The 26,224-nt window shown below is 52.1% G+C and overlaps 1 protein-coding gene and 1 long non-coding RNA gene across 3 annotated transcripts in view; one reads left to right on the top strand and one right to left on the bottom strand.

The window, feature by feature from the left end:
* Positions 1-9,454: 9,454 nt before the first annotated feature.
* LOC135318597 (uncharacterized) lies at positions 9,455-24,941 on the bottom strand. The gene is made up of 3 exons (XR_010376779.1): positions 24,870-24,941; positions 10,690-11,057; positions 9,455-10,165 (listed from the first exon to the last, which is right to left on the bottom strand). It is a non-coding gene; the product is annotated as an uncharacterized LOC135318597 (long non-coding RNA).
* SLC22A23 (solute carrier family 22 member 23) overlaps positions 24,410-26,224 on the top strand; it is a 128,364-nt gene continuing 126,549 nt past the window's right edge. For both annotated transcript variants that reach the window (XM_031435269.2, XM_064476143.1), the window contains exon 1: positions 24,410-25,221. In XM_031435269.2, the coding sequence (XP_031291129.2) occupies positions 24,589-25,221 (633 nt within the window). In that variant the 5' untranslated portion in view covers positions 24,410-24,588. The remainder of the gene's footprint in view (positions 25,222-26,224) is intronic.

Below are 26,224 nucleotides of genomic sequence, written 5' to 3'. Positions count from 1 at the left end.
ACATTCTTAGTGGACGACGGGGGACCTCAGTCTCGGGCCCGTGTGATTCCAGGTTGTGATCCGTCGGCTCTGAGCGCAGCTCCGTAACCTCAGAGGCAGAGAATACCTGTTAGGCCTGTTCCTTTTCAAAAACAGATTTCTTTTGAGGGTGACCTGGGCCTCTTCCGTAGAAACAAGGAGTAAGAGAAACAGCCAGCTGGGTCCCTGTGGGTTTTAACCGGGAACCCTGCGCACTGATCCCAGTCAGCCTGCCTATTTCTTTCCTGATTCGATGGTGCAAAAGTAAACAGGTGACACAAGGTCTCCATGAAGCCTCCTCCCTGCTGCAACAGAAACTGGAGAGGACAGAAGTAAATCGTTCCCCGACAAATGGAGTCTTCAGCTGGATTCTCTTTCCAAAATTAAATTTGCTCGCTTTCTGTCCTGGTTTTGCAACGTAGTGATTAACACATTAAATCGATTAAACTCTTAAGTAACTGCTCACGTTTGTTTGCATGTATTTTTTAGACGCACACACACAGAATCAGCCTGAACCAAAGGTGTAATTTATTTGTCTGCCGTCTGAGTCACCGAGGTCCCTCAGGACATCTTTGAACTTGTTCCTTCTTAATCTCCGTGGAGTTCCCCCCCCCCATACGTGATTTATTTAGAAACAGGCTACCCAACCTATTCCTTGCTCTCTGTTTCAGAACTCGCTCACATGACTTAAGAAGTGTTCGAACCATGTACTCCGGGCTTTTACAGCGTGAACAGTGGGGAACGTTGCTTTATCACGGAAATCCGAAACGGCCACCCTCCCTGGACGTACCAGTCCGTGCTGGAAGGGCGCAGCAAGAAGACAGGAGAGACTGTTTCATACGCTTTTCAAATCCCTTAAACTCTTGGCACTACAGCCTTCGATGACATTTTACCTAAGGTTCAAAAGAAGTTTTCTCCCTAAACATTTACTCAGCTTTCAGCCTTGAGCAGAAGGAAAATCAAAGATAATACACGATTCTTAGCACCCAGGGACAAGACCACCATTTTTTTCCAGACCCAAACCTCTTCTAGAACATTCGTGAAGCTCCGTGGCGTGTGGCCAAGAAGACAGCAGAGCTCAAGCTGCAGCTTTGCTACCAGGGACCGCGTGACGGGGGGTGAGCAGCTCTTGCCCTCTTGGCCTCAGCTTCCTCAGGTGTGACGCGGGGAGGCACCTGCTTGGCCCCGTCGGAAGCTGGGTTTGGGTTCAAATGCTTTACTGTTGGTAGAAGCCCTTTGTGTGGCCTGAGGCTGTCCCGACACAGAGCACTACTGTGTGGCTGTTTATTCCTGCTCCTCCGTGGTCTCCCCGGAGGTGTCGGCAGAAGGGCCCGCTGCGGTGCAGGAAGGGACGTCAGAGCATCAGGGCCCGAGTGCTTGTTCTCAAGCTTTCGTGCCCTCTCTCCTCTGTGTGCATCTGTGGGGGGTGGGACTGTGTGCATCTGAGGCCAGACGGGGGGGGGGGGGGTTGGTCAGCTCCGACCTCCTTCTGGCTATTGTGTCCAACGGTGGAAGCCTTGTCCCTTAAGACTAAGATCTCAAACCAGTAGAGTTCAGAGATGCTGGGACAAGGAACAGAATACTCAGGCAGGGACGAGGCAGTCCCAGCGGGGAAGGCGTTACCCACATCCAGACACGTGCCTGTTCTGTGATGGGTCTCTGCCCTCACCGTGGTGGAGGAGCTCCCCTGTCACCCGCCTGCCCCAGGTGGCGGGCTGGTCTCCCCAGGGAGCAGTGCCTCACCAGGGACTCAGTGTGACAGATTAGACACCAGGAGCTTCCTAACCCGGAGCAGAGACCCATGGCATCCAGTGGGCGACACTGGACCTCCTCGATCTTACAGCCTCTTCACCATGGCGGAGATGGGAGCTCCTCTGACAAGCCTGTTCTGCGGTGTTCTTTGAGACGTAATTTCTTGGACTCTGTAACCTCTTCTTACAGATGATCATAAGCATCTAATTCCTTGGATTGAATCCCTTCTGTTTAAACTTTCTCTCATCTGTGATTAAACCCTGTGCATCATGATGTTTTGTAATTAATGTATCTGTACCGTAGTATGTAAACATAACCATATTCGATGCCTGCTTAATTATTTTTAAACTAATGGATATATACGATTTCAGATTTTTTAGCAACTTCCACCAGGGAGCGTGCGACAGTCCCGGCTGGCATGGTTTTATGCAGCACCGTAATGTCATCCAAACTGACCCAAGCTCAGGTCTGCTGTGGGCCGATGGCGTGTGCACGCAGCCCTCTGCCGTGGCCACGTGGAGACGGGCCCGCTCCCGTGGGTGTGACAGGTGTTCGAACAAGTTGCCCTCAGCGAGGAAAATGCCTTGAAATGGCTTTCCTTTCTCTTTCAAATCCCCACCCTGGGTCAAATCTCTCGTTCCCGTGCCTGGATTGTACCTTCTCAGACAGATGTCTCACCCTTTTTGATTTGAATGACTGGCCTTCTGGCACAAAGAGTCTGGTGGGACCTAAATCAAGCCTTTCATGTCAATTTCTTTTGCTGTTTCGCAGCTTCAATCCAAGGGGGGCTCAGAGACATGCAGTGGGGGGCACTTCTCTGCCCTGCCTGCCCACCCCTCGCCAGGCCACCTCCGACCCCCCGGGGGGGGGGGAGGAGACACAAGGCACAGGAAGTGTTACGCTGCCTGTTGGTGGCCTCTGGGTGGCTCTTTCTTGCGGGGTGGGGGGATCTTGAGGCTCCTTTAGAGATGCCCTAAGTAAGGGCTATGCCCTCTGACCGCCGTGTCCAGCAGCCTCCCAGCTCCTGCCTCCAGAAGTGGGCCTCACTCAGACCCCGCCTCTCCCAGCAGTAGGTCTCTTGGGCAGGTCCCCAGGACAGATCCCACCTGGCCACCTTCTCCACTGCCCACGGTCCCCCTGCTCTGCCACTGGCTGAGCAACAGATGCGCGCTGTCTCCTCCCTCTGCCGTCAGCTCCGGCCTTGAGACCTGCCCAGGCACCGGGATTTGTGCCCTGATGCCCACCTGCCCTCCCATCACACCCAGCCCCACCCAGCCTCGCCCCGGAAGTCCCCTCTCCCCACCGGCCTCTTCCGGTCCATCTCCTGTGCGCAGGCGGGAGGTGTGAGGTCAGACAGCAGAGCAGGAGGAACTGTCCTCTCCATGTAGCCAGCACCTCTCGAAAGGACTTGTCCCTGTTTGTTGTGTTTTTTTGATTTGTTTGATTTTGTTTCTTTGTATTTTTCTTTGGTTGCTCTGGTTTAGCTCCAGAAAATAAGAAACTAGGAGAAGTAGCGTTTCAACACCCCGTGACACGAGCGTCTTCCTCTCCCAGCTCAAAACACTTCCAGGTTCTTTCACATGTGGATTTTCCTAATAATTCCTGGAGGCAAGCAGGCTCACATTTTAACCTTCCATCAAGAAAACCGAGGCCGAGTGACCTTAGGGAGCAGCAGAGGTCACGTGGGGACTGACTACCCAAGTCTCCTTCGAATCCAGCACTTCCTGTGTCTTTAACAACCAAGCCCCGCAAAACACGGCCGCCTCGCACACCGCGTCCCGTCTGCCTGGCGCCGCGAGGAGACAGGACGGGGAACGGGCTGTCAGCTCCGTTGGCGGCCCGGCGTGTGGGGCGCTGACGCCAGTTCTGACCGGCTCGCTCCTTTGTGCCCCACGCCAGCTGGTGCCGCTGCGGGCCTTCACCTCGTGTGCGAGGGAAGAACAGATCTGACTCCAGACGGGATGTTTCTTCCCTTTAACCTTTGTGTTCTATTGCTTTTTCCACAAGTGCATCACTAACGGGATGTTGCCTGTGAGCTTAAATTATACATAACAGCCCATCCCGGGAACCCTGCCTCCCAGGTGATGAGTGTTAAGCTAAAATACCTTTGTCAGCTCCCAGGAGGCCTCCCGACCAGGCGCCCCTGTGAAGGACGGAAGACATTAACGTGCACCCTCCAGAGGCTGACCGGAAACAGGGGCTGTCTGACTGGCCTCCCTCCGCTTTTAGTATAAATGGAGCCTGAATTCTGACTCAGGCAAGATGGCTCTTCGGGATGTCAGTCTGCCATCTTCTTGGTCTGCTGGCATTTCTGAGTGAAGTCGCAGTTCCTTGCCTCAACCACTCGTCCCTCGATTTATCGGCCTGTTGTGCATCGAGTGGTCCAGGCTGGGACTCGGTAACATCTGCACGACATCGGCCCATCTCCACAGAGAGCTTGTGAGTTCGGCGTCATCCTCAGGGCTCCTCGCGGCCGCCGCTGGTCCTGAGCCCGTGCGCTGCAGCTGAGTTGGGTCTGCAGCCACCCCTGCCCCAGCAAGCAGCCCCCTCGAGGCCCCGTGTGCACGTGCACACGGACGGCGGCCAAAGAAACACCACTCAGGCAGAGCCTTCCAACATCTCCTGAAGACGTGAGGGAGGGAGGGCCTGCCCCTAAGGCTCCTTCAGGGACACAGGCACCGGGAGGGCAGTCTGGTCTGCAGTTTCGCTCTGTCCCAGCGCCTGGCATGGGGGGGCTCAGCCACAGGTGATGAAGGGGCACCGGGGTGTCGAGGACACAATCGTCAGGTTCTCACCATCAAGAGATGTGCCCTGTGCTTTTTCAGACTTTCATTCGCTGAGACTGATGCAGCTTTAGCAGGACGGGAGGGTGGGGGTGGGTGGGGAGGGTGGGGTGATGGGGAGGGAGGGTGGGGGTGGGGCAGGTGGTGGCCCCGGGAGGCTGGGAGGGTGAGGCCTCTCCGGCCTTGACCCTCACTCCCCCCACCCTGCCCAGACAGCGGGAGTCTCTGGCAGCCCCTCACCACTGAGGTCTGAGAGCCCGGAGTCCAGGCTGCCTTTCTGCAGAGAGATTTCTCCAGATGACTGACGTCTCCTTGTCGGCAGCTCCGCTGTCTCACACGTTTCAACTCCTTCCCACGCGATTCCGCCTGAGGCTCTCAGCCTCGCCCTCAGGTGACCCTGAAAGCTGCCTTTTCCCAAACGAGGAGGCCCGGCTCACTGTTGCCCCTGGCGGACACCCTCAGGCCAGGACTGCGCCTCCTCAAAAGATTTAAGATAGCGCAGCTGGTGTTTTGGAAAGTGATTAGTAACCTGGCGTTTGCTCAGCTCAGCTGCCTGAGTTGAAATCTGCTCACATCAGTCAACCAGCAGCTGTGGAATATCTGCTGGGAGTTTGGGTCAAAAGAAACACAAAGTGGTCCCTACCAGGAAGCCGCTTCCCCCTTGCCTGGGGAGGCTCGACGGGTGGTGAGGACGGCAGCTGGTGCTTCAAGGTGCGTGGGTGCTGAAGGGGACAGCGGTTGGGGCAGAAAGAGGACTGGGGCAGGAGTGGGTGGGGAGGTGGGGCACAGAAAGGGAGGCACAGGTTGTGCGGGTGACAGTGGCAGCAGGAGCCGGGAAAGTGCAGGAGGTCTCGGGGCCCCTCAAGGAGGCTGGCCTGCCTGGACAGAGGGCGTGTGCTGGGACTACAGCTTAACCAGCTGCCAGCAGACGTGGGAAGCCTGGATGTGCGAAGCCTTAGGCGGGTGATTCAGAGATCAACTCATTCAGCAGGTAGAGCAGGAACCAGACCAGAGGCTCCAGAGACGCGGACCAGAGAGGAGGCACGAAGTGGTGTGGGCTGGCCTGGGGAAGCAGGATGCGGGCGGGAGAGAAAGGACAAGGCCTGGCAAGAACGACAGGATGTGGTAACAGACTGGATGCAGAGGGTGAGGAAATGAGAGACTTGCAGGCCTCTGGAGGTAAGAGACGTAAAAAGTTTAGGGCAATCATTCCAAAGTCCACAAATGATAAATGCTGGAGAGGCTGTGGAGGAAAGGGAACCCTCCTACACTGCTGGTGGGAATGCATTTTGGTGCAGCCATTATGGAAAACAGTATGGAGATTCCTCAAAAGATGAAAAATAGACTTCCCATATGACTCAGCAATTCCACTCCTGGGCACATATCCAGAGGGAACCTTAATTCTATAAAATGATTATAAATCAATAAAAAAATTAAAAAAAAAATACATGCACCCCAATGTTCATAGCAGCACTATTTACAATAGCCAAGACATGGAAACAACCTAAATGTTCATTGACAGATGACTGGATAAAGAAGTTGTGGTATATTTATACAATGGAAAACTACTCAGCCATAAAAATGATAACATAATGCCATTTGCAGCAACATGGATGGCCCTGGAGATTGTCATTCTAAGTGAAGTAAGCCAAAAAGAGAAAGAAAAATACCATATGAGATCACTTATATGTGGAATCTAAATAAAAAAAAGACAAATGAACTTAAATATAAAACAGAAACAGACTCAGAGACATAGAATACAGGCTTGCAGTTGCCAGTGGGCAGGGGGGTGGGAAGGGATAAACTGGGAGTTCGAGATTTGCAGATACTGACTGGTATATATAAAATAGATAAACAAGTTTATACTGCAGAGCACAGGGAAATATATTCAATATCTTGTAGTAGCTTATGGTGAAAAAGAATATGAAAATGAATATACATATATTCATGCATGACTGAGGCACTGTGCTGTACACCAGAAACTGACACAACATTGTAAACTGACCATACCTCAATTAAAAAAAAAGTTTAGGACAAATTTTAGTGGCATGAGAATTAGCTGGAGAGCTTCTTTCTTTTTAAAAAATATTTTTATTATTTTTAAAAATTGTGGTAAAATATACATAATGTAAACTTTACCATTTTAACTGTTTATAAGTGTCCAGTGCAGTGCATTTACATTCACAGTGTTGTATAGCTCTCACCACCATCCATCTCCCAAGCTGACACTCGGCCCCATTACACATGGGCTCCCCATTCCCATTCCCCTAGCCCCTGGGACCCCTCATTCTACTTCCTGTCCCTGAATCTGACAGCTCTAGGAACCTCATGTAAGTGGAATCATCCAGCTTTTGTCCTTTTGTGACTGGATACACCTTATTTCACTGAGCATACTGTCCTCAAGGTCCATCCGTGTTGCACATGTCAGAATTTCCTTTCTTTTTGGGGCTGAGTAATATTCCATTGTATTGATGGACCACATTTTGTTTATCCACCATCCATCGATGGACGCCTGGGGTGCTTCCACCTCTTGGCTATCGTGAATGATGCTGCTGTGAACATGAGTGTGCAAATACCTGTTCCAGTCTCTGCTTTTAATTTCTCTCTCTACTCTCGAATTTTACTGTAAGTGAACCAACCTGCTCCTTCAATACTTGACTTAGAAGTCTCCTCAGCTAAATACCCAATTTCGTCACTTGCAAATTCTACTTTCCACCCAATGCTAGAGCACAGGGCAGCCCGGTTCTTGGTGACTTATAACCAGGATTGCTTTCCTCCAGTTCCCAATGACACACTCCTCATTTCTGTGTGAGACTTCGTAAGAATAGCCTTTAACATCCATGTCTCTACCAACATTCTGAACACAAGAGGTCTGTCTGCCGATTCAGTCCATGCCGCGTGTCCCACGGCCGTCCGTGTAGGTGCCAGTGGCATCGTGGCATGAGCACTGCCGTGAGTGGTCAGGTCAACCACTCTCACCCTACCTTTCTCCACGGGGAGCCACGTAACCACAATGGGTCTCAGTCGTGGTGGGTGGTGATGGTGGGGAACATGACCTTTTCTCAAGACTGTCCCAAGGGTGAAAGCAACCATCTTAGTGCCCTGCACATCCAAGGAACTCCAGTCACAGCCTTCTCGGCCCCTACGAGGCCTAACAGTCAGACAACCAAACCCATCTCTGTCCTCCATACCGACCCCTTGCCTGCTAGTCAGTGGGGGGACGTGGCATTCTCTCTGGGGGACACTTTTTTAGAACAGAGACCTAGGAGAGCCAATCCCAGGTTACAGAGGCATCCCGTCTGTGCCCCGTCTCCGCCTGATAGGGTGATGGTGTCTGCCGAGGGCCCTGGGGAAGGGGCCAGACTTGGCCCGGCCGCTGGGGCCCTGGTGGCCGGTGACTGGGCTCGTCTTTTCAGGTTTCTAGGCCCTCAGTCTCCCTGCTGTCCCCGCCCCAGTACGGGGATTTGTTGTCCAAGGATGTGGACTCACGATGTCAGAAGGTGGTAAGCGGTGTTTAATGGTTAAACCAGAAGCGGCCACCCCGTCAGTCCTCGGTATCCGCAGAAATGAGCTGAGCGCCTCGCACTGACGTGGGGTGAGCGAACCCCTGCTCACACGCACGAAGCCCCGAGCCCGGAGTTACAGGGGACCGCCACGCATCACCCCGGCAGAGACACTCACCACAGGAACTGAAGCAAACCCCGGCACAAGCAGGCTCGCCCACGCTGACGCGCACCTCGCCTCCGTGCGCCCCGGCGCGCCCCCGACGGAGCGTGGCCGTCACGCAGCTCTACTCCGTCCCTCCCGCCAGGCAGGGAGCCCCCGCCCCCTGGGCCTCAAGGGGGCGAGGAGGGGGCGCCACGCTCCCAGCGACGTCTTCCCTTCTCCTTCCTTCCCCTGTGTCTCGTCACCTCATGGCACCAAAGCAGGCCCCGCTCGATTTACTTTGGCCTCTGCATCTGCACTTGCATATGTTAGCTGGCTTTTTTTTTTTTTTAAGAGGCAGCTACTCCTAAGGCTGGAATTAGATGTTGTTTCGCGTGCTCAGGGAACTAACTGCAGGATGAGAAAAACGCCCTCACCCCGAACAGCAAGCGGGGTGCCTCCTAGTTTTTAACATAAAACATGAAGCGAACGTGCTTCACCGTCATTTTTAACGTCCTGGTACATCTGAGGGACCCATTTCAGACAAGTGATCATCAAGCGGCTGGTGAACCTGGTTTGAAACCCCTATGGGATGAACGTGCTGTGCCGTATTCAGATCGTTTTAAATCCAGACCCTGCGTGGACATTCGTCTCTCACGGCCGCCTTCGGTGACGTGCGAGTTCACGTACACAGGACGTCGCCAACGGGACATGTTCTCCCCAGGCCATTAATTCAAATGCCCGTTTTCTAGCTCAACCCAGATGAGCAGAGAGGTGGCAAAGACACGGCCCTGGAACGTTTCCTGTGACCTACATGCAGTGATGGGGGTGGGGGGCGGAGGTGGAGGAGTGTGGAAGGGTGTGCGTGCGCCCAGCATCAGGTCATCACCCACACACGCTGGAGAGACTTTGAAATCTGTCAGACGTAACAGAGAAGTGATTTTTCTTAATAGACACACGTGGTCAAAATCAAAGCAAGTGAAAAAATTTGATTAAAAAAATCTGTCCATTGAGGCAGGAAGGTACAGCTCAGGGGTAGAGCTCATGCGTAACACGCACAAGGTCCTGGGTTCAATCCCCAGTACCTCCATTAGATAAGTTAAAAAACATTAAAAAAATCTGTATGTTGAAAAGCCATTCTCCCGTCTCTGACTTGGTAGTTGCTGGTGTGTCTTTCCAGTATTCTTTTATGCATAGGTGGATACATTTTATTTCCCCCCAAAAGGAAGATTCTAGAGGAGGAATGCTATTTTTTTTTTTAAACAGAGATAAGTCATTCGTTATTCATAATAAGCCCCTTTGACCACACCTGAGTCAGGCCAGCGAGGTCACAGTCGGGGCCCCTGGAGAGCTCCAGGGTGGCTGGCGGACATCGGGAACCGCAAGGAGATTAGGGGAGGAAGTGGACGCACCAAGACTTGCGTTTATGTGGAGAACCTGCCGGTCCTCTGGAGAGGCAGATCACAGGAGACCAAGACCACGTGATAATTACCACAAGGACACACCGTTGCACTGATAGTTAAGAAAATGGTCAAGGAAGCTGCAGCCAGGCCCACCTGCGATGTTGCAGTGACTCTTCTCAGCCGGTTCCCACTGAATTAAAGAGCACGTCTTTGTGACAGAAACAAGCTATAAACCGGACGAACAGCAATAGGAACAGACCACGTTAAAGTTTAGTGCTTGCATGTCACAAAAGGCGCTATAAACAAAGTCCAAACCAATGCCGGCAACAAAAGCAGCCAGACTGGGAGGAGGCATCTGCCACACTCACAGGCGACGGAGGGTGAGTATCCGGCAGCCGCCAAAGTCCCTCCAAATCATTGTGTTTAAGAAAGAACAACCGGGAACAGCCTCAACCTTCACCCATAGGGAAACAAATGAACAAACTGTAACAAATTCACAGGAGTAGCACTGAAGTGGCAGCGCAAACAAGCGTCCTAGGCCTTCAGGGAGCACCGGGACGAATCCTGAAAACACAGAACGGAGTGAAAATGTAAGTTGCAGAAAACCATGTGAGGTGTTATCTTACAAAATACCCCCAAACACCACATATGGCTCATTTACACATCCACGTGTAAAAATACAACACGGATGGAAAAGAGAGACATGGGGACCCAGGAGGGGTTCTGCTGAGGAGAGGGGGTGGGAGGAAGGACAAGCGTGAACGGTGACTGTATCTTTAAAAACCACCAGGCAGCCTCGCCGGCCTTTGTAAAATCTGGGCGGTAGCTGCATGTATTACCCTCTGTACTTTTCTGAATGTTTGAAACATTTCAGAGAGCGAGAGAGACTCTCCCAGGAGTCTGGAACAAAGCCACCCCGGGCCCCTCTCTCACCCCCACCTCCCTGAGCTGCTCGGAGCGGGGTCAGCCGGCAGCTTCTCAGAAACGCAGGTTCCCAGGTCCCGCCCAGCCCCAGAGGATCAGAGCCTGCATTTCAACAAGCCCCAGAGGATTCCTGTGCGCGTGAGCCGCCCCCGCTGCCTCGCTACCTTCTGAAGCGCTGGGTGTGAGTCACGCGTAGCCTGTGGTCTGGTTTCTTCGCCCCCACCTGGGGCAGGAGGGCTGTGTGTGTCCCACAGCTGCTCTTCTCAAAACATCCAGCTTCGCCACCGACTGCTGACCGGGCTGAGAGGCCCCCGTCAGTCCCCTTGGCCTTTGAGCAGCTGTCCCGTCGCAGGACATGGGCACACGGCGTCAAGGTCAATGGATGTTTTATGAATGAACAAGAACCCACATTTTCAGACGGTGGTCAAGCCATCATCATAATCAAACCGCTCCTCCAGGGAATGGGGGTGCCTGGTCCAGCAGCATTTTCATGCACGGAGTGAATTTCTCACTGTCTTTTAAAGTTCCAAATCTAAAATAAATGAAATTCACTTTTCAATTATCCATATATTTTTAAAAGTGCATCTTTCAAATTTTGTAGCAAAAAATTTGTAGCAAAATTTGTTTTTTTTCTGGCACATCTCAGTCAATTGGTGTAGAAAAGATCCGCATTTCAAGACTCAATCTTTTCCAGACGTCTTGGCCCCATCTGAAAGCCCGAGGAAAGATAGGACCTTCTCCCCAGATAAATGCACATAATTGGTACACAATGCAGGGTCCGCAGACCCCCAGTAAGGAGCCCCTGCCCTCCGCTGACCAGGCTGCGGACGCGGCCCTTCCTCACCTGGCCCTGTTCTGGAGTTTTCCCCGGGTCACAGGAGCACAGCGCCCGTGGACACCCCCCAGCACGCCACACTGGCAGTGAACTCACTTCTCTTGCTGTGAAAACAGTCCCAGCAACCCAGTGACAATCACGACCACCCTGATAGTGCTCACCTCGCTGGCTGAAAAGCGATATTTTCCCACCTGTGGGTCCAAGAGACAGGAGGCCGCCACGAGAGCCACCCTTACTGGACAGGAGGGAGGGAGCTGTCCTCAGTCACCTGGACCAAACAGCATTTTATCAAGTGGGTTTTGTGTCTTTTTTTAAGATACAGAAAAGGGCCTTGGAAGTGGTCAGCAAAGCAGTGGGAATATCTCGCTCTATTCACAAGCACCATTCAGAGCCCCGCGGTTTATGTGCAACAAACAAGTAACACCAGAAGGAATGAAGGGATGGGAGGAGCCTCTGCGCAAGACCCTGGTGGTGTCAGAAGCCCAGATAGTAAGGTCTAACCACCCCAAGTTGGTGCTCGTTTCCTCAAAGGAAAGTCCAGGGCCCGCGCCTTGTAGCAAGCCACTGCCAGTCCCTTCAGGAGAAACGCCAGCTTCCAGCAAGAGTGATTTCCCCGACTTTCAGTCGTTGCGCCTGGGAGTACTCTGGAATAATAATAATAATAATAATAATAATAATAATAATAATAATAATAATAATAATAATAATAATAATAATAATAACAACAACAACAACAACAACAACAACAACAATAATAATAGTATTTGCACCATTCTTTTGTTCTTGTTTTTTCTCTTTTTTAACTGATGTAGAGTCAGTTTTCAATGTTGTGTCAGTTTCTGGTGCACAGCACAATGTCTCAGTCATGTATATATGCACACGTATATATTCCTTTTCATGTTCTTTTTCATTATAGGTTCCTGCAAGATGTTGAATATAGTTCGCTGTGCTCTACAGAAGAAACTTGTTTATCTGTTTTAGATACAGTAGTGCGTATCTGCAAGTCTCAGGCTCCCATTTTATCCCTTCCTATCCTTTTCCTCCCTGATGATCATAAATTTGTTTTCTATGCCTGAGTCTGTTTCTGTTTTGTAAGTAAGTTCATTTGTCTTTTTTTTTTCAGATTCCACATATAAGTGACATGATGTAGTATTTTTCTTTCTCTTTCTGGCTTACTTCACTAGAATAACAATCTCCAGGTCCATCCATGTTGCTGCAAATGGCATTATTTTATCTTTTTTATGGCTGTATAGTATACATTGTATAAATATGCTACAACTTCTTTATCCAGTCATCTGTTGATGGACATTTAGGTTATTTCCATGACTTGTCTATTGTAAATAGTGCTGCTATGAATATTGGGGTGCATGTGTCTTTCTGAATCAAGGTTCCCTCTGGATATATGCCCAGGAGTGGGATTGCTGGATCATAGGGTAAGTGTATTTTTAGTTTTTCAGGGAATCTCCATACTGTTTTCCACAGTGGCCGCACCAAACTGCATTCCCACCAGCAGTGTAGGAGGGTTCCCTTTTCTCCCCAGACTCTCCAGCATTTATCATTTGTAGACATTTTAATGATGGTCATTCTGACCAGTGTGAGGTGATACTTCATTGTAGTTTTGATTTGCATTTCTCTGAAAATTAGCGATATTGAGCATTTATTCATGTGCCTATTGGCCATTCATACGTCTTCATTGGAGAACTGCTTGTTTAGGTCTTCCGCCCATTTTTGGATTGGGTTGTTTGTTTTTTTTCTTATTTAGTTATATGAGCTATTTATATATTCTGGAAATCAAGTCCTTGTCAGTCTCATCTTTTGAAATGTTTTCTCCCATTTCATAGGTTGTTGTTTTGTTTTGCTTATGGTTTCCTTTGCTGTGCAAAAGCCTATAAGTTTAATTAGGTCCCGTTTGTTTATTTTTGCTTTTATTTCTATTGCCTGGGTAGACTGCCCTAGGAGAACATTGCTGAGATGTATGTGAGATAATGTTTTGCCTATGTTTTCTTCTGAGGTTTATGGTGTCTTGTCTTATGTCTTTAGTACATTTTGAGTTTATTTTTGTGTATGGTGTAAGGGAGTGTTCTAGCTTCATTTACATGCCGCTGTCCAGTTTTCCCAGCACCATTTGCTGAAGAGACTGTCTTTATTCCATTGTATGTTCTTGCCTCCTTGGTCAAAGATGAAGTGACCAAAGGTTTGTGGGTTCACACTTCCTTACCCAGTCTTCTGTGGATGGACACTTAGGTTGTCTCCATGCACCACTGTTAACTCTGCAAAGCTTTCACTTTGTGTTGGTCTGGCGTCTCAATTATGTTGCCAGAAAGGAAGCAGATTTCTTTCTCCACTCGGGCCCGCAGCCCCCGACACGTCCACACAGCCCTGGACAAGCAGCCACAGAAGCCACAGACCTGTGCGGCTATGGCTCAGTGCTGGGCCTCGGGGCCTGGGCTGTTGCTCACCTTCCTGGTGCCTCAGGTGTTTGTGCAGTGATTCCCTGTGGACACAAGTCGGCTCCCCTAGGACTCAGTGCTGAGGTCAGAGGCTGATTGAAAAAGACCCAGAAACTTTGAAGAAAGGCTTAGATGTTTCTAGCAGGGTAGCCTTCGTGAGAGAGGCTGGCCTTTCCAGGAGAACCCCCTTTCTTTGGGGGTTTCAGGTAATTTAGTTCAGGAAATAAAATGAAACTTTGGGTGAGTAGCATTTTTATTTGTTATTTTAATTTACTGCAAATGTTGCAGTGATGTTTTTAAAATAAGCCAACTTTGTCAAAATAATAGAGGGAAAGATGGTGGAGATGGCTCAGAGGCTGGTTAACTAGCCGGCCCCCTCAGGAGAGCGGAGGGGGTCCTTGTGGGGCAGCTGGCTTTGCCTGGCATTCTGCACTTACAAAGCACCCCCCCCCACCCCCGCCGCAAGCTACAAAATATAAAGGATCCACAGTTGTATCTTCAGGGAGCTTCAAGTTTCAGAGCGAGAGAGAGCGCAGGGAGGACTCACATGAACACATTCAAGCTATTTGTTTCCAAAGAGATGAGGCTGGAGATGTGTCAGGGAGCTCGCCCTGCTGGTCGTGGGTCAGCACTGTTATCACTGCACCCAGCGGTTCTGCACAAGCGCAGTCTCTAGGGAGCGGCGTGGAGGATGTGGCAGCTGGGAAGCAGCAGAACGGAGCTCTAGTCCCGGGCTGGCCTCCGGGGGAATCTTCCGTTGAGGCCAAAGGATGCGATCCCCTGGGCCTCAGTCTCCTCTCCCAGAAGTCCAGAGGCTTAAGGCGTGCGGGGGGAGCCCCCGCCTCGCTTCCCCTCGCGGCAGCATCTAAGAGCCGTACCTCCCTGCCACGGAAAGGGAGTCGGTACTGATTTCTTGCTGCCTCGGAGGAAAACCAGCCGCGATGCCCTGGCAAACACTCGAGCAAGCTCGGCCCTGTGCGAGCCGCTTCTCCGCATCCCGCTGGCCGCCACTGGGCCGGGGGGCAGCTAGGAAGGCCACGGAAAGATCCGCCCAGCCCGCCCGGGGGGAGGCACAGCGGCTATTTGCAGAGCTTCCTACAGGCCTTAATTAGTGAGTTCACACCTGAGTTTCATGCAGAACAGCCTCTCTCAGCAACAGAGAACTCCGGATGGCAGCGAGGCCCACCTGCAGGGGAGACGCTGCTGGAGGCGATGGACGAGTCAGCACCCAGTCCAGAACCCGCGGGGCTTGTAATTAGGGGCCAGAAAGAAGCCCCCTGAATCAGTCCCCTCCTAGCATAAAGGGAGATTAGCAGGTTATCCTGAGGTTACTGAAGGTCCCCATCAAACTACTGATAAAGGCACATTTGAGTTGAACTTGCCAAATCAGGATCCACAGAATTTCACACCCTGAGATCTAATTAGGGGCACCCATCACATGTTTTCTCCTCTGAAAGCAGGGGGGTGGGGGAAGCCTTAAAATTGGAGAAGAGAGACCCCGGAGGATCGGAACACTTTTGACTTTGTCTTGGAATCCTTTCATCTCCCAGTTAGAACGCCAGGCCCCTCCCAGTGAAAGCAATCATGCAACACGCCTCCATGCGGAGGACATGTGACCAAGGACGGATTTAAGTTCTTCTCCAGTTCCTCCTGGGGTTTGGACACGTTGTCACCCTCATTAAATGACGAGGCGAGGGACGAACACTCCATGGAGATCAAAAGGGAGTGGCGCTTAACATGAGGACCGAGCAGCCAGGACACTCGGTGGCTGTGCCAAGCCCGCCACTGTCACTGTCACCGGGGCAAGGCCTCCTCTCCACGAAAGCCTCCCGAGCCCCAGAAGGAACTTGTGACCATCAGGGCCACACACAACAACACAAGAAACCCCTCCTCCTTAATTCACAGTCGGGTCACTTCCAGACCTCGGAGATACTTCTCGGTTCATCGCCAAACTTGGTTTCAACAGACTTTCAGCCACTTTTCTTAAAATGAAGAGTGTGAAAAAATGTTTTCACCACTGAGAAAATTCAAAGAATGTTCTGCAGACTCCAAGTGCAGTTTCAGGAAAAGAGGCGGAAAGGCGTGAAGGACGGCTGCTCCCTCGTCGTGTCGTCCTCCGGGGACGAGCAATTCAGACGTGCACGTTCGGGCCTGATTGTTTAAAAACACCTGTTTCTATATGTAAAACTCTCATCTGATGCGAGGCATGAAGGTCATTTTGCAATGAACTCGGTGGGAAAAAAAAAAGGACAAAAACACAAAACAGAGTCACGGAAAATGGAGTTTGGATTTCCCTTTTGGGATCTTTTCTGCAGAAAGCTTCCGCCAGCACCTCGAGGGCTGAGCTCCAGCCCAAGGCGGCAAACTCCTAAGGGGCTTCCAGGGATGGGTGCTCACCTGTGCTTCTGTGTATTTCTGTGTCCAACAGCGGGATTTTCTGAGCATCTCACACAAGAAGGACAGAGAATTTTACACTCCAGAGCCTCCTCAGCGGGGGACTACTTCCGATCCCCAAACGCAGGGGAAGTGGGCATGTTTCCAGAAGCCCTGCTGTGTTAGGCTCTGCTTTGGACGCTAAGAGTGAGTGCTGGAATGATTCCCTTGACCAGACAAAGGATTCCTGAGAGCCGTAGGGACTCAGATGTGTCCCCCGGGGCTGGTGGGTGACGGTGCCTTCTCTGAGGAGCTGTAAGGAGGCACTTTCCTATAGGGAAGCAGTTTGGCTTTTCCCAAGGTCCAGGTGAGGGGGCAGAGAGGAAACCTACTCCAGGAGCAAAGGCATTTGAAGGGGTCAAGGAGGTCCCCAGGGCACGGCTTTCTGTTGAGAGGACTGGGCAGCAGCCTTGCAGCTGGGGGTGAGCCTGTCGGATGGATGTGGATCCCCTGCCCCATCCAATCAGGAAGACCTGGGTGGGGGGCTCCCTGCCCCTCCAAGCTCTTTTCTGCCAGAGCAGGGTGCTTACTGTATGGGGCCAAGACCCTGAGTCTGGCATGAGGCCGGTCTGAGTTCCAGTTTTGAGTCTGGGCTTTGGTACCATGTGGCCTTGGGCAGGTGACCCATGCCTTTAAAGCCACCTGTCCTCCTCATTGCCACCATGGCCCCCGCCGTGCCTTCCCAGGTGTGCAGGTACTTCAAGGGAGGCAACGTATGTGGAAGGGTGCGGACAACTGTGATGGCTGTTGAGATTGTTAGGAACGTGTCCTGTTTCTGGTTCTGTCAAAGATGCAGCGTGACATGTTTGCAGCCAGACAGGGCAGGCTGGGTGCAGTGGGGCCAGCACCCGGCATTAACTCTGCCTGGGGATAAAATCAGGGCCAGGGAACCCGGGCCGGGGCTGCTCCTGGGCGGGGTTGGGTCAGGTGGACAGGACACTGGCCGGGGTATGGCGGTCCTCCATTCTCAGTGATGTGGATTCAGCCCAGTCCACCGGACTGGGGACCGGCTGGCCTGCCCCCAGGCAAAGGGGCCACCGGGGATTCAGGACAATACGCAGAGGTCTGGGCCAGAAATACCCGGCGCACGGAGGTCCGACCGCAGGCAGCGCGCTCCAGCTGTGTCCGCTGGGACTGACCATGGAATTACTTAGCAGAGCTAATGGAATGAAATGTCTTGGGGATTCCAGCCCCTTTTCTCTGTCTGACTGATGTTGGAATCCGACCCGGGTTTGTGGGAATGAGGACTCAGATAAGCTCAGTCTGGGTCTCTTGAGTGGCTGGGGCCCGGATGGCCACCCCCGACAGCACCCAGGTCATACTGGATACGGCCCGATGGCTTTCCTTCCAAGTCCCCCTTCACATGATGTCATGTCGCATGTTGCTCAGCGCAAGCCTGTGTGTCAGGTGACAGGTAGGTAAGGCAGGTGTTACGATTACTCCCACTTTACTGATGAAAGTGAGGCTCACAGTGATGTGACTGGTCCAAGCTCACACAGCTGGAAGGTCGTGAGGCCTGGAGAAAGTCCGGCAGCCTGACTCTGCATGCCCTGCCTTCTCACTCCCGGGTCCTGCCAAGTGTTCTGGGGGCTTTAAAGTTTCATCCTCCTGGACTTAGGCTTCGGTGCCTAGAACCAGACCCTGGAACGAGGCAGCAGGCAAGGGAGCTGCCCCGCAGTCACCTGTCCCAGGTTGAGGGGGAGAACGTAAGCTGTTCCAGGCCAGCTCAGATGGAAGCTCTGTCCAGCCCGGGTCCTTTGTTCAAACAGTGGCCACAGTGACAATTTTTGTGGGTTGGTGACCCCAAAGGTATCACTTTCAAAGAGTGAGCTATGACTTTTCATGTAACCCGCAATGCTACCCAGGCAGTGGGGCTACTGAGACCTATAAACGGGGTCTCTGTCCTGTAGGGACACCTACTAGAAATGGAGCTTTACTTGAATGCCCTTAGATTATATTCCCGGCATTTTCTGGCTCCTGTCAAAGACACTTAGCTGGAGGCTACAGCCACCCTCTTCCATCACCTAAAAGCATGCTGCTTGCCCCACACACTTGGATTTTGCTGCCTCCCTCAAGGTTCCCTGTTAACTTTTTAAAAAAGGCATCTTTAAGGAGGGTAACAAGACAGGAGGAAAAAAACTCTGAGAAATTAAAGGGAAACCAGTCTAAGTGCATTTCTGGGCCGATGATCAAAACACGAGAAAAGATGGAAATGTCAGCTCAAAGGATACAGGAGAATTTGAACAAAATTAGTCGTCACAACCCTCAGACTGGGCTGGAGGGGCATTCCTCGCCCCGCTGGCCTTCCAGACAGACCAGAGCCTGGACCACAGCAGGCAGGTTTTCTGCTGTTGGTGTCTTTTAACATTTTGGAGTAGTTTAAAAAATTAGTTACTATAACAAGCTTTTACTAAAATTTACTTTTCAATTATTTTTCAATTTTTTTTTCATTCCATCAACTTTGGGTTTCAAACCATTAAATTTGGGAGTTTGAGATTTGCAAATGTTAACTGCTATATATAAAAGTAGATAAAAAATAGATTTCTTTGGTACAGAACAGGGAACTATATTCAGTATCTTGTAATAACCTTTAATGGAAAAGTCTGAAGATGAATATTTGTATATATATACGCGTGACTGGGACATTGTGCTGTACAGAAACTGACACATTGTAACTGACTATACTTCAATTAAAAAAAATCTTTACTCAATTAAAAATTTCACAGGGGTGGAAGCTATACAGAGGGGACTTACTGCTTTAGAGCTTAAAATGAAATGGTGTTTGAAAGTGTTAAATCACCTTTTTTAAAAAAATACTACTTTTATTTTAGAATATTTTTAGACTTATAGAAAAAATTACAAGGCTCGTCCAGAGAGTTTCCATGTCCCTTACCCCTAACTTTCCCTGTTAGTAACATCTTACATTCGTCTGGTCTATTTGTCACAACTCATGAACCAATACTGATACATTTTTATTAATTAAAGTCTATAGTTCACTCCGATTTTCCTCGTGTTTGGGGATGTCCTCTTTCTCTCCCAGGGTCCCATCCAGATGCCCCGTCACACCTTGTCATCTTGTCTCTGGCCTCCGGTTTTGAGCACCTGGACAGTTTTCAGTCCTGGGCAGGGATCTGTAGAATCTTCAGCTGGGATTTGTCTGATGTCTCCTCATGGTTAGGCTGGGGCTATGGGCTATTTGGGAGGAAGACCCCGGAGGTAAAGGGCCTTCTCACCACATCGGGTCCAGGCCACATGCTCTCAGGATGACTTGTCCCTGTTGGGGTTGACCCTGATCACCTGGCAGAGGTGGTGATGGTCAGGTTTCTGCACTGTAACCTCCTCCCCCCACCTCTCTCCCCACATTGTCCTCTTTGGAAGGAAATGCTACAGGCAGATGACACTTGATGAGTGCAGAGTTATGCTCCGCCTTCTTGAGGGCCAGGTCCCTACACCTATGACGTGCAATTCTTCTGTGTGGGAGAATTTCCCCATTTCCTTTTTTATTCAGTCATTTGTTTATATCAGTATGGACCCACGGACAGTTACTTTATATTTCGGGTTATTATCCAACATGACTATTTATTTTGTTGTTCACACTGGGAGCAGCTTTCAGCTGTTCTGACATCCCTCTGACGCAGCCCCATCCTTGTGTGCAGGGGCGTTTGGGTCTATGCTCCACCTCTTTTGGGTGTGTTCCTTACTCTTACCCTCTTTTGGTTTCCAGTCATTGAAGGAAATCAGGCCACAAGCTTTGGAGATGGCTAGGGGTCCACCCAGACCACGCAGTGCTGGGTCTTTCTTCATCCCCATTTAGAATTAGCAGGGAAAGAGTCAGGAAGAGTGGTTTAAAAAGCATTATTTTCTTAGGAAGTGAAAGTTCTTTCCCCTGAACTTTCGTTATTTGTGGTCCCACAAACCCTCTCAACAATGATTGTCTTCAGATCCCTCACGCTGCCAACACCTGAGGTTCATTTGCAAATTTGGGGACGATTCTTATCAAATAAAAGAGGTTATTACCATGCTGGCATGAAACATAGTGTTCATTTGTAAGTCCTGGCATTCTGTCCTTTTTCCTGTGTGTGTGTGTGACAACAAATATTTTTAAGCACAATAAGGCAAACATGACATTTGTGGTTTTTAGCAAACAAAAGTCAACCTTGAATTCTAGATCAATTTGTTATGCTAATTATTTTTAAACTCAACTGAAGAGTTCAAAATTACATTTTAACCAAGGTTTTAATTGGACCCTATCAATCACACTTACAGTTGAACCGCTTTTTGCATAGAAGTCTTATCTTCATGTTTCTATTCACTTTCGCTTGGCCTTTTGATCAGGAGGAGTGAGTGTGGCTTGTACTCAGTAAGGTTTTCTCAAGATATTAACTGTAGTTTTTTTTTTTTAGGCTAGATGATGTGACATTTTTATTACTTCCACAGAACAAAAGCAGCTTTTTCAGTTTCGTTTATGATAGGTTTTGTAAATGTCAAAATCTTTGTTAGTCAAAGTTAACATTCCAAAAGTCAAAGGATGGCATAAACAACGTTCAAGTGCACACAAGTAGAGCTGAAAGTAATTTCATATCACTTTCTCCCTTCCTCCAAAAATCGAGATAACCTACTTTGCAAATAATTACTTGAAAGAAAGAAATCAAACTGCAGGAATAAAAAAAAGACATGTGATATTTTAAAATATTATCTATCTGAATTTCAAATATAAATAAAAGCATGAACATACAGGCAAAAAAATCCAACGTGCAATCCATTTGCCATGACTAGTACTGCGAAGTTTAAGGTGATTAATCCTGACACCAGCTCCTTGAAACTGGCTTTTACAGAATCATGGAGGATTTAAAATTCAATTTCTATAGACTTTAGAAGTAAGCTAACATATTTTTTTCCTCCTGCTATCTCCAAGGATATCAAATTGTTAAAGTTTATGGGTGATTAGTGTGCATCTTTTATTTCTTTTCATTGTTTTCTCAATGTTTAGGAAATCACAAGCAGATTATTTAACGTGCTTTCAAAAGAAGAAAGAACAGTTTCCCTTCTTTATGGAGATGAGTGAGTTCAGGATACTGACATAAATTTAGAGTCACAAACTCAAATGTTCTCTGAGGCCAGACAAATGATGTGACGCTCAGCCCTGTGTGCCTGGCAGGAACAAAGGGAGCTGGAGAACTGCTGCCCGTCTGCTGCCTTCCAAAGAAACGCAGCCCTGCAGCCCACAACACGGCATCAGAAAGGGCCAGGGCTTCTGCTGTGTCCTTAAAAAATGTGCCATCTCCTAATTTTCAAGTGTTGACAGTTATTTTTCTGGAAACATTGTGTGTGGCCTGGGAGACATGTTTGGCCTACAAACCAACCCATCTGCAAATTGGCAGCTGCCCACAAGAACTTCACACTCGGAGCTGCTCCACGAACCACGATAACTTAGAATAAGAAACAGAATTGCCAAGATCATTTGAATTCTCAGGCTGGCTGATCTGAGCACTATATTTGAGAGATTAAAGAAACGTGAAAAGGTTGATTGGTGACTTAAGCATCAAAGTAAACAGAGGTGTAGGACCCTACCAGATATCACCGAATGAGAGTGACTGGATACCCTCACGTATTGAACAAATGCATGTGTCTTGTCTGCGCCAGGCTCCAGGAGCATAGCTGAGTACAGGAACCCTCTAGAGACAGGAGGTCATAAATAAATAAGTAAACAAGAGAACTAGCACTCAGTGATATCTACCAGGCAGGACAGTACAGTAGGGAAACGTGATAGCAGGTGCCTGGTCGGCTGCCCAGGCAGCCGGGAAACCTAAATACCCACCCTGGCGCTATCCAAGCGTCAAATTCTTCCTCCTTCCCCTTTTTGTTCTAGGTCCTTCGGTGAGGTCACTGGTGGTCTGTCTTCATAAATTGAAGGCCAGTTTAATTGTTACCTTTTAATCTTCTCCACTAGATGGGAGTGGGGGTGGGGCAGGTTGACCCAAGAGGGATTTAGGGAAACCTCTCATCTAATCAGCAGCTTAATTACATTGCCTAGGTGGGTGGTGCAGCTGCTTAACTCCAGACGTTTTCTGTGACTTCCTTTTAGCTTGAATTCCAAAGGGTATCACTTTGAGTGTGTCCCCAAATTCTGGGAATGTACCATTTGAGGATCTGTACCACCTTTTTGAGACAAGAACTAATGACAGCTTGGCAATGAAACGCCACCCCAGGGTGGGGGCTTCTCCCCACCTAAAAATATGACAAATATCTTTTAAAACTCCTACTATTTTTTTTCAACCCTGTGTGTTGAAATGGAGAAATCCTGGAATGTAAAGTCAGAAGACTTGGTTCAAAGCCAGAAGTTTGGCTCTGCTGTGGCAGACTCCTGATCTGGTACTCACCTAACCCGACAGCCTCATCTTGAAGACCCACTTCTTGGTGGGGGGAGGGGGGCCCCATGAGGACTGATTGAACATTTGAAAGCCAACCCTGCAAAGTTCAGTCTTTCCTGAGATATTGAACACTAGCAAGTGCTTAGGGTTAAAATAAGTTCAGGTTTTGAGACCCATTTCGCAGAGGTTGGGGTTTTCTGCAGCCCGGTGGGCCCCTCCCCCCGCCCCCGCCCCCCATACTTATCTAATCTCCCCTTCTCAGCCCCACTGGAAAGTCTAAGACCTCCCAGGCCCACCCACTGGCAGCCTCTGAAAGAATTCTCTTTCCACTGTGCCAGTATTTTACATGGGAAGGACGTGCTGCCCATAATAAAAAGAGCTGCAGGTTAAAAATGTAAGCAAATAACGGAACTGCAAGAGTAGATTCAGTACATGCAGCTTAGAGGCTATTCTTTTGGAAAGCAAAAGCATTTCTTTCACTTTTTTCCCCTTAAACACGGCTGGAAATGGACTGCTTTATCTAAGACTTCCATTTATAAACTTCTCAGAATATCGTGTCTGCAACACTGGGCTCGCTGGGTGCAGGGTGCCGGCCGGGTCTGGGTGCAGGAGGAAATATGCGAATGCGGCCGTTTGCCGCAGGGCGGTGTTATTTATACGGCGCTGGCTGGGCACGGTTGGCGCTGGAGCGCGGGAGAGGAGGGGAGGCTGGCCCCCGCGTGTGCGCCTGTGCACTCCGCGGAAAAGGGAATGCAAGAGCTTGGGGAGGGGGTGGGGAACAGCAGAACCGTTCACGGTCATGTGCATATAACTTGTGTTGGCAATATATCCTTACAGCATTGTACTTCGATTGCATTCCTCTGGGAGCAGGGCAAGAAATGGCGATCTGGGAGAGGGTGCTGCGATCGGTCGCGGGTGATCCGACCCTGCGGGTGACCGGCGGCCTGAAATTGGCAAATGAGCCTCCTCGACTCGGTTCCGCGGATCCAAAAATCAACCGCGTCGCCACCGCGAAAAAGCGCGAGAGGGTGGCTCCCGTACGCTGGCGACCCTCGGGCTCGGGGCCGGGCGTGGGGTGCGGGCTGCTGGTGGCGGGCCCTTGGGAAGCGAGGAGAGGTCACCGAGAGACGGTGCCCGCAGGGTGGGAGGGAAGCGGAGCCTGAGGACCACCCGGTCACTCGCTCCGCCCGCGCCGCCCCCTCCGGGCTCCCAGCCCACGCGCCCGCGGCAGCGCGCGCCGCCTCCTGGCCCCGCGGGGCTCGGAGCGGGCCCGGGCCGGGATCCTCGAGTCGGGCGGCCGGGCATCCCGTGTCCCCGCCCCTCCCGGGCTCCCGCAGCGGCGGCGGTGGCGCGTCGGGCTGGAGGGGGCGCTCGCGCGCAGGAGCCGGCGCAGCAGGTGCCGCGGTTACCTCCACCGCGCGGGGGGAGAGGGGGCGGGCCGGGGCGCGGGAGGCGGAGGGAGGCCGGGTTGCCGAGCCGGGGAGCGCGGCCGGCGCGGCAGGCTGGCACCGAGCTCGCGGCTTCCGGGAGGCGCCGGGGTCGGATAAATACATCCCGAGCGCGCGGGGAGCGCGGAACCGCCCGCATCGCCCGCGCCGCGCTCCGCAGGGCTCCCGCCGGCCGGCACAGGCACAGGCGCGGCGCCCGCTCCTCCTCCTCGCGCGGCGGGCGCGGAGCCGCGGAGAGCGGCGGGCTCGGCCGCCGGCGCCCGGGCCGCTGAGCGGATGAGCGGCGGCGGCTGAGGGCCGCGGCCTCTGCCCGCCCTCCGCCCGGCGCCCGCCGGGGCCGCAGCCGGGGCGCAGGTGGGTCGGGCATGGGGGCGCACTGACGCGCGCGGCGGCCGAGCGTCCCTCCGAGCGGCGGGCCCTCCTCGGCGGCGGCGGCGGAGGCGCCGGGCCCGCGCGCTCTGTCCGGGTCCCCGCGGGAGCCTCCGCCGCGCTCTATGCGCCTCTGCGGGCGCCGCGGGCCCGGACCATGGCGATAGATCGGCGGCGCGACACGGCGGGCGGCGGGGCCGGGCGGCTGCCGCCCGCGGCCGAGGAGAACGGCGCCCTGCCGCCTGGGGACGCGGCGGCCTCGGCGCCCCTCGGAGGACGCTCGGGCCCCGGCGGCGGCGGCGACATCCAGGCGCTGCCCGCGCCTCATGCCGCCGGCGGCCCGCACCCGAGCCTCCTGTTGCTGGACTACGACGGGTCGGTGCTGCCCTTCCTCGGGGGCCTGGGCGGCGGCTACCAGAAGACCCTCGTGCTGCTCACCTGGATCCCGGCGCTGTTCATCGGCTTCAGCCAGTTCTCGGACTCCTTCCTCTTGGACCAGCCCAACTTCTGGTGCCGCGGGGCCGGCAAGGGCGCCGAGCCGGCGGGGGTCACGGCCGCGGGCCGATGGGGCGGCGGCGACCTGGCCAACTGGACCAGCCCCTCGACCACCCCCTTCCCCACCGCCGCCTGGGGGACGGCGGGCACCCTGGGCAACAGCAGCGGCGCGGACGGGGACGATGCGCCGCCCCTGCCGTCCCCTCCGGACAAGGGGGACAACGTCTCCAACTGCGACTGCCACGAGTGGGACTACGGCATCCGCACAGGCCTGGTCCAAAACGTGGTGAGCAAGGTAAGGGCCACGGCCGCCCGGCGTCGCGTCCCCCTCCCGAGCGCTTTGCCTTCCGCGGTCCCCGCGCCCTCGTGCAGACCCAGGTCCTGCAGTGGTGCGAGCCCGCGGGTCCACGCACCTCACGTGGGCTTGATCTCCGTCCGTCCCCCAAGCACACGGGTTTTCCCCGGGTGGGATGCCAGGCTTCGGCAGCCCTCCGCGGTGGCAGTGCCTCCCAACTCCGAGGGGCGCCATAGCCTTCCCGCGTTGGCATCCAAACTCCGTCCCAGCGCACACATGGAAAGGGCTCCCCTCCCTCTACAAAGGCTCCAGCGTCCCTCCCCCACTCTCGAGCTGTCACTTCGTTCAGGCTGGGGTGGCCCGCGGATGGCGAGGCCTGATCTGTCACCAGCCAGCCGGAGAGGACGCACCTTTCTCAAGGTCTCCGGCTGGAGCCAGGACCTGGCCTCTGCCCTGTGCCTGGCCAGCTGCCCCCAAATCTCCCACAAAGAAATAGCATTCGCGAGAACAGGCCTTCCCAGGCGGTATCTCTGGCAGACCTCAGCCACCTATCGCTGACTTTGGAAACAGACTAAAGTCCACTAAGGAACCCAAGTTGTGGCCAGAGAAGCAAACAGCTTTTGAAAATTCCTTGTCCCCAAGCTCAGCCTGCCCCAAAGGTTGACATTTTTCACGTTGGGCTTTGCCACCCCGGTGTTCCCTCAAATATCTCCCCAGGGCTTTAGAAAACACCACTGGGGTACAGGAAGGATGCTAAGAATTTCTGGTATTCCGGGACCACCCCTACCCTTACACAGCAGCTCTTCTGTCCAGGCACTGAGATCAGATCCTGGTCAGCTTTAGCTGAGTATCCAAGTGCTCCAGTCCAGTGGGGCCCCTCTAGCTGAGGCGCTGCACCCTGTGGACGGAGCAGGAGTGTGCTGAGAGTCCTAACACAGCCCGCATGAAGACAGAACAGGCATTACTAGAAAATCAGTGCCTGCTGTCAGCTGGATTTCTGAAC

Source organism: Camelus dromedarius, chromosome 19, assembly GCF_036321535.1.
Source record: "Camelus dromedarius isolate mCamDro1 chromosome 19, mCamDro1.pat, whole genome shotgun sequence".
In the NCBI taxonomy this organism is placed as follows: Eukaryota; Metazoa; Chordata; class Mammalia; order Artiodactyla; family Camelidae; genus Camelus; species Camelus dromedarius.
This window is presented reverse-complemented; position numbering and strand designations above follow the sequence as displayed.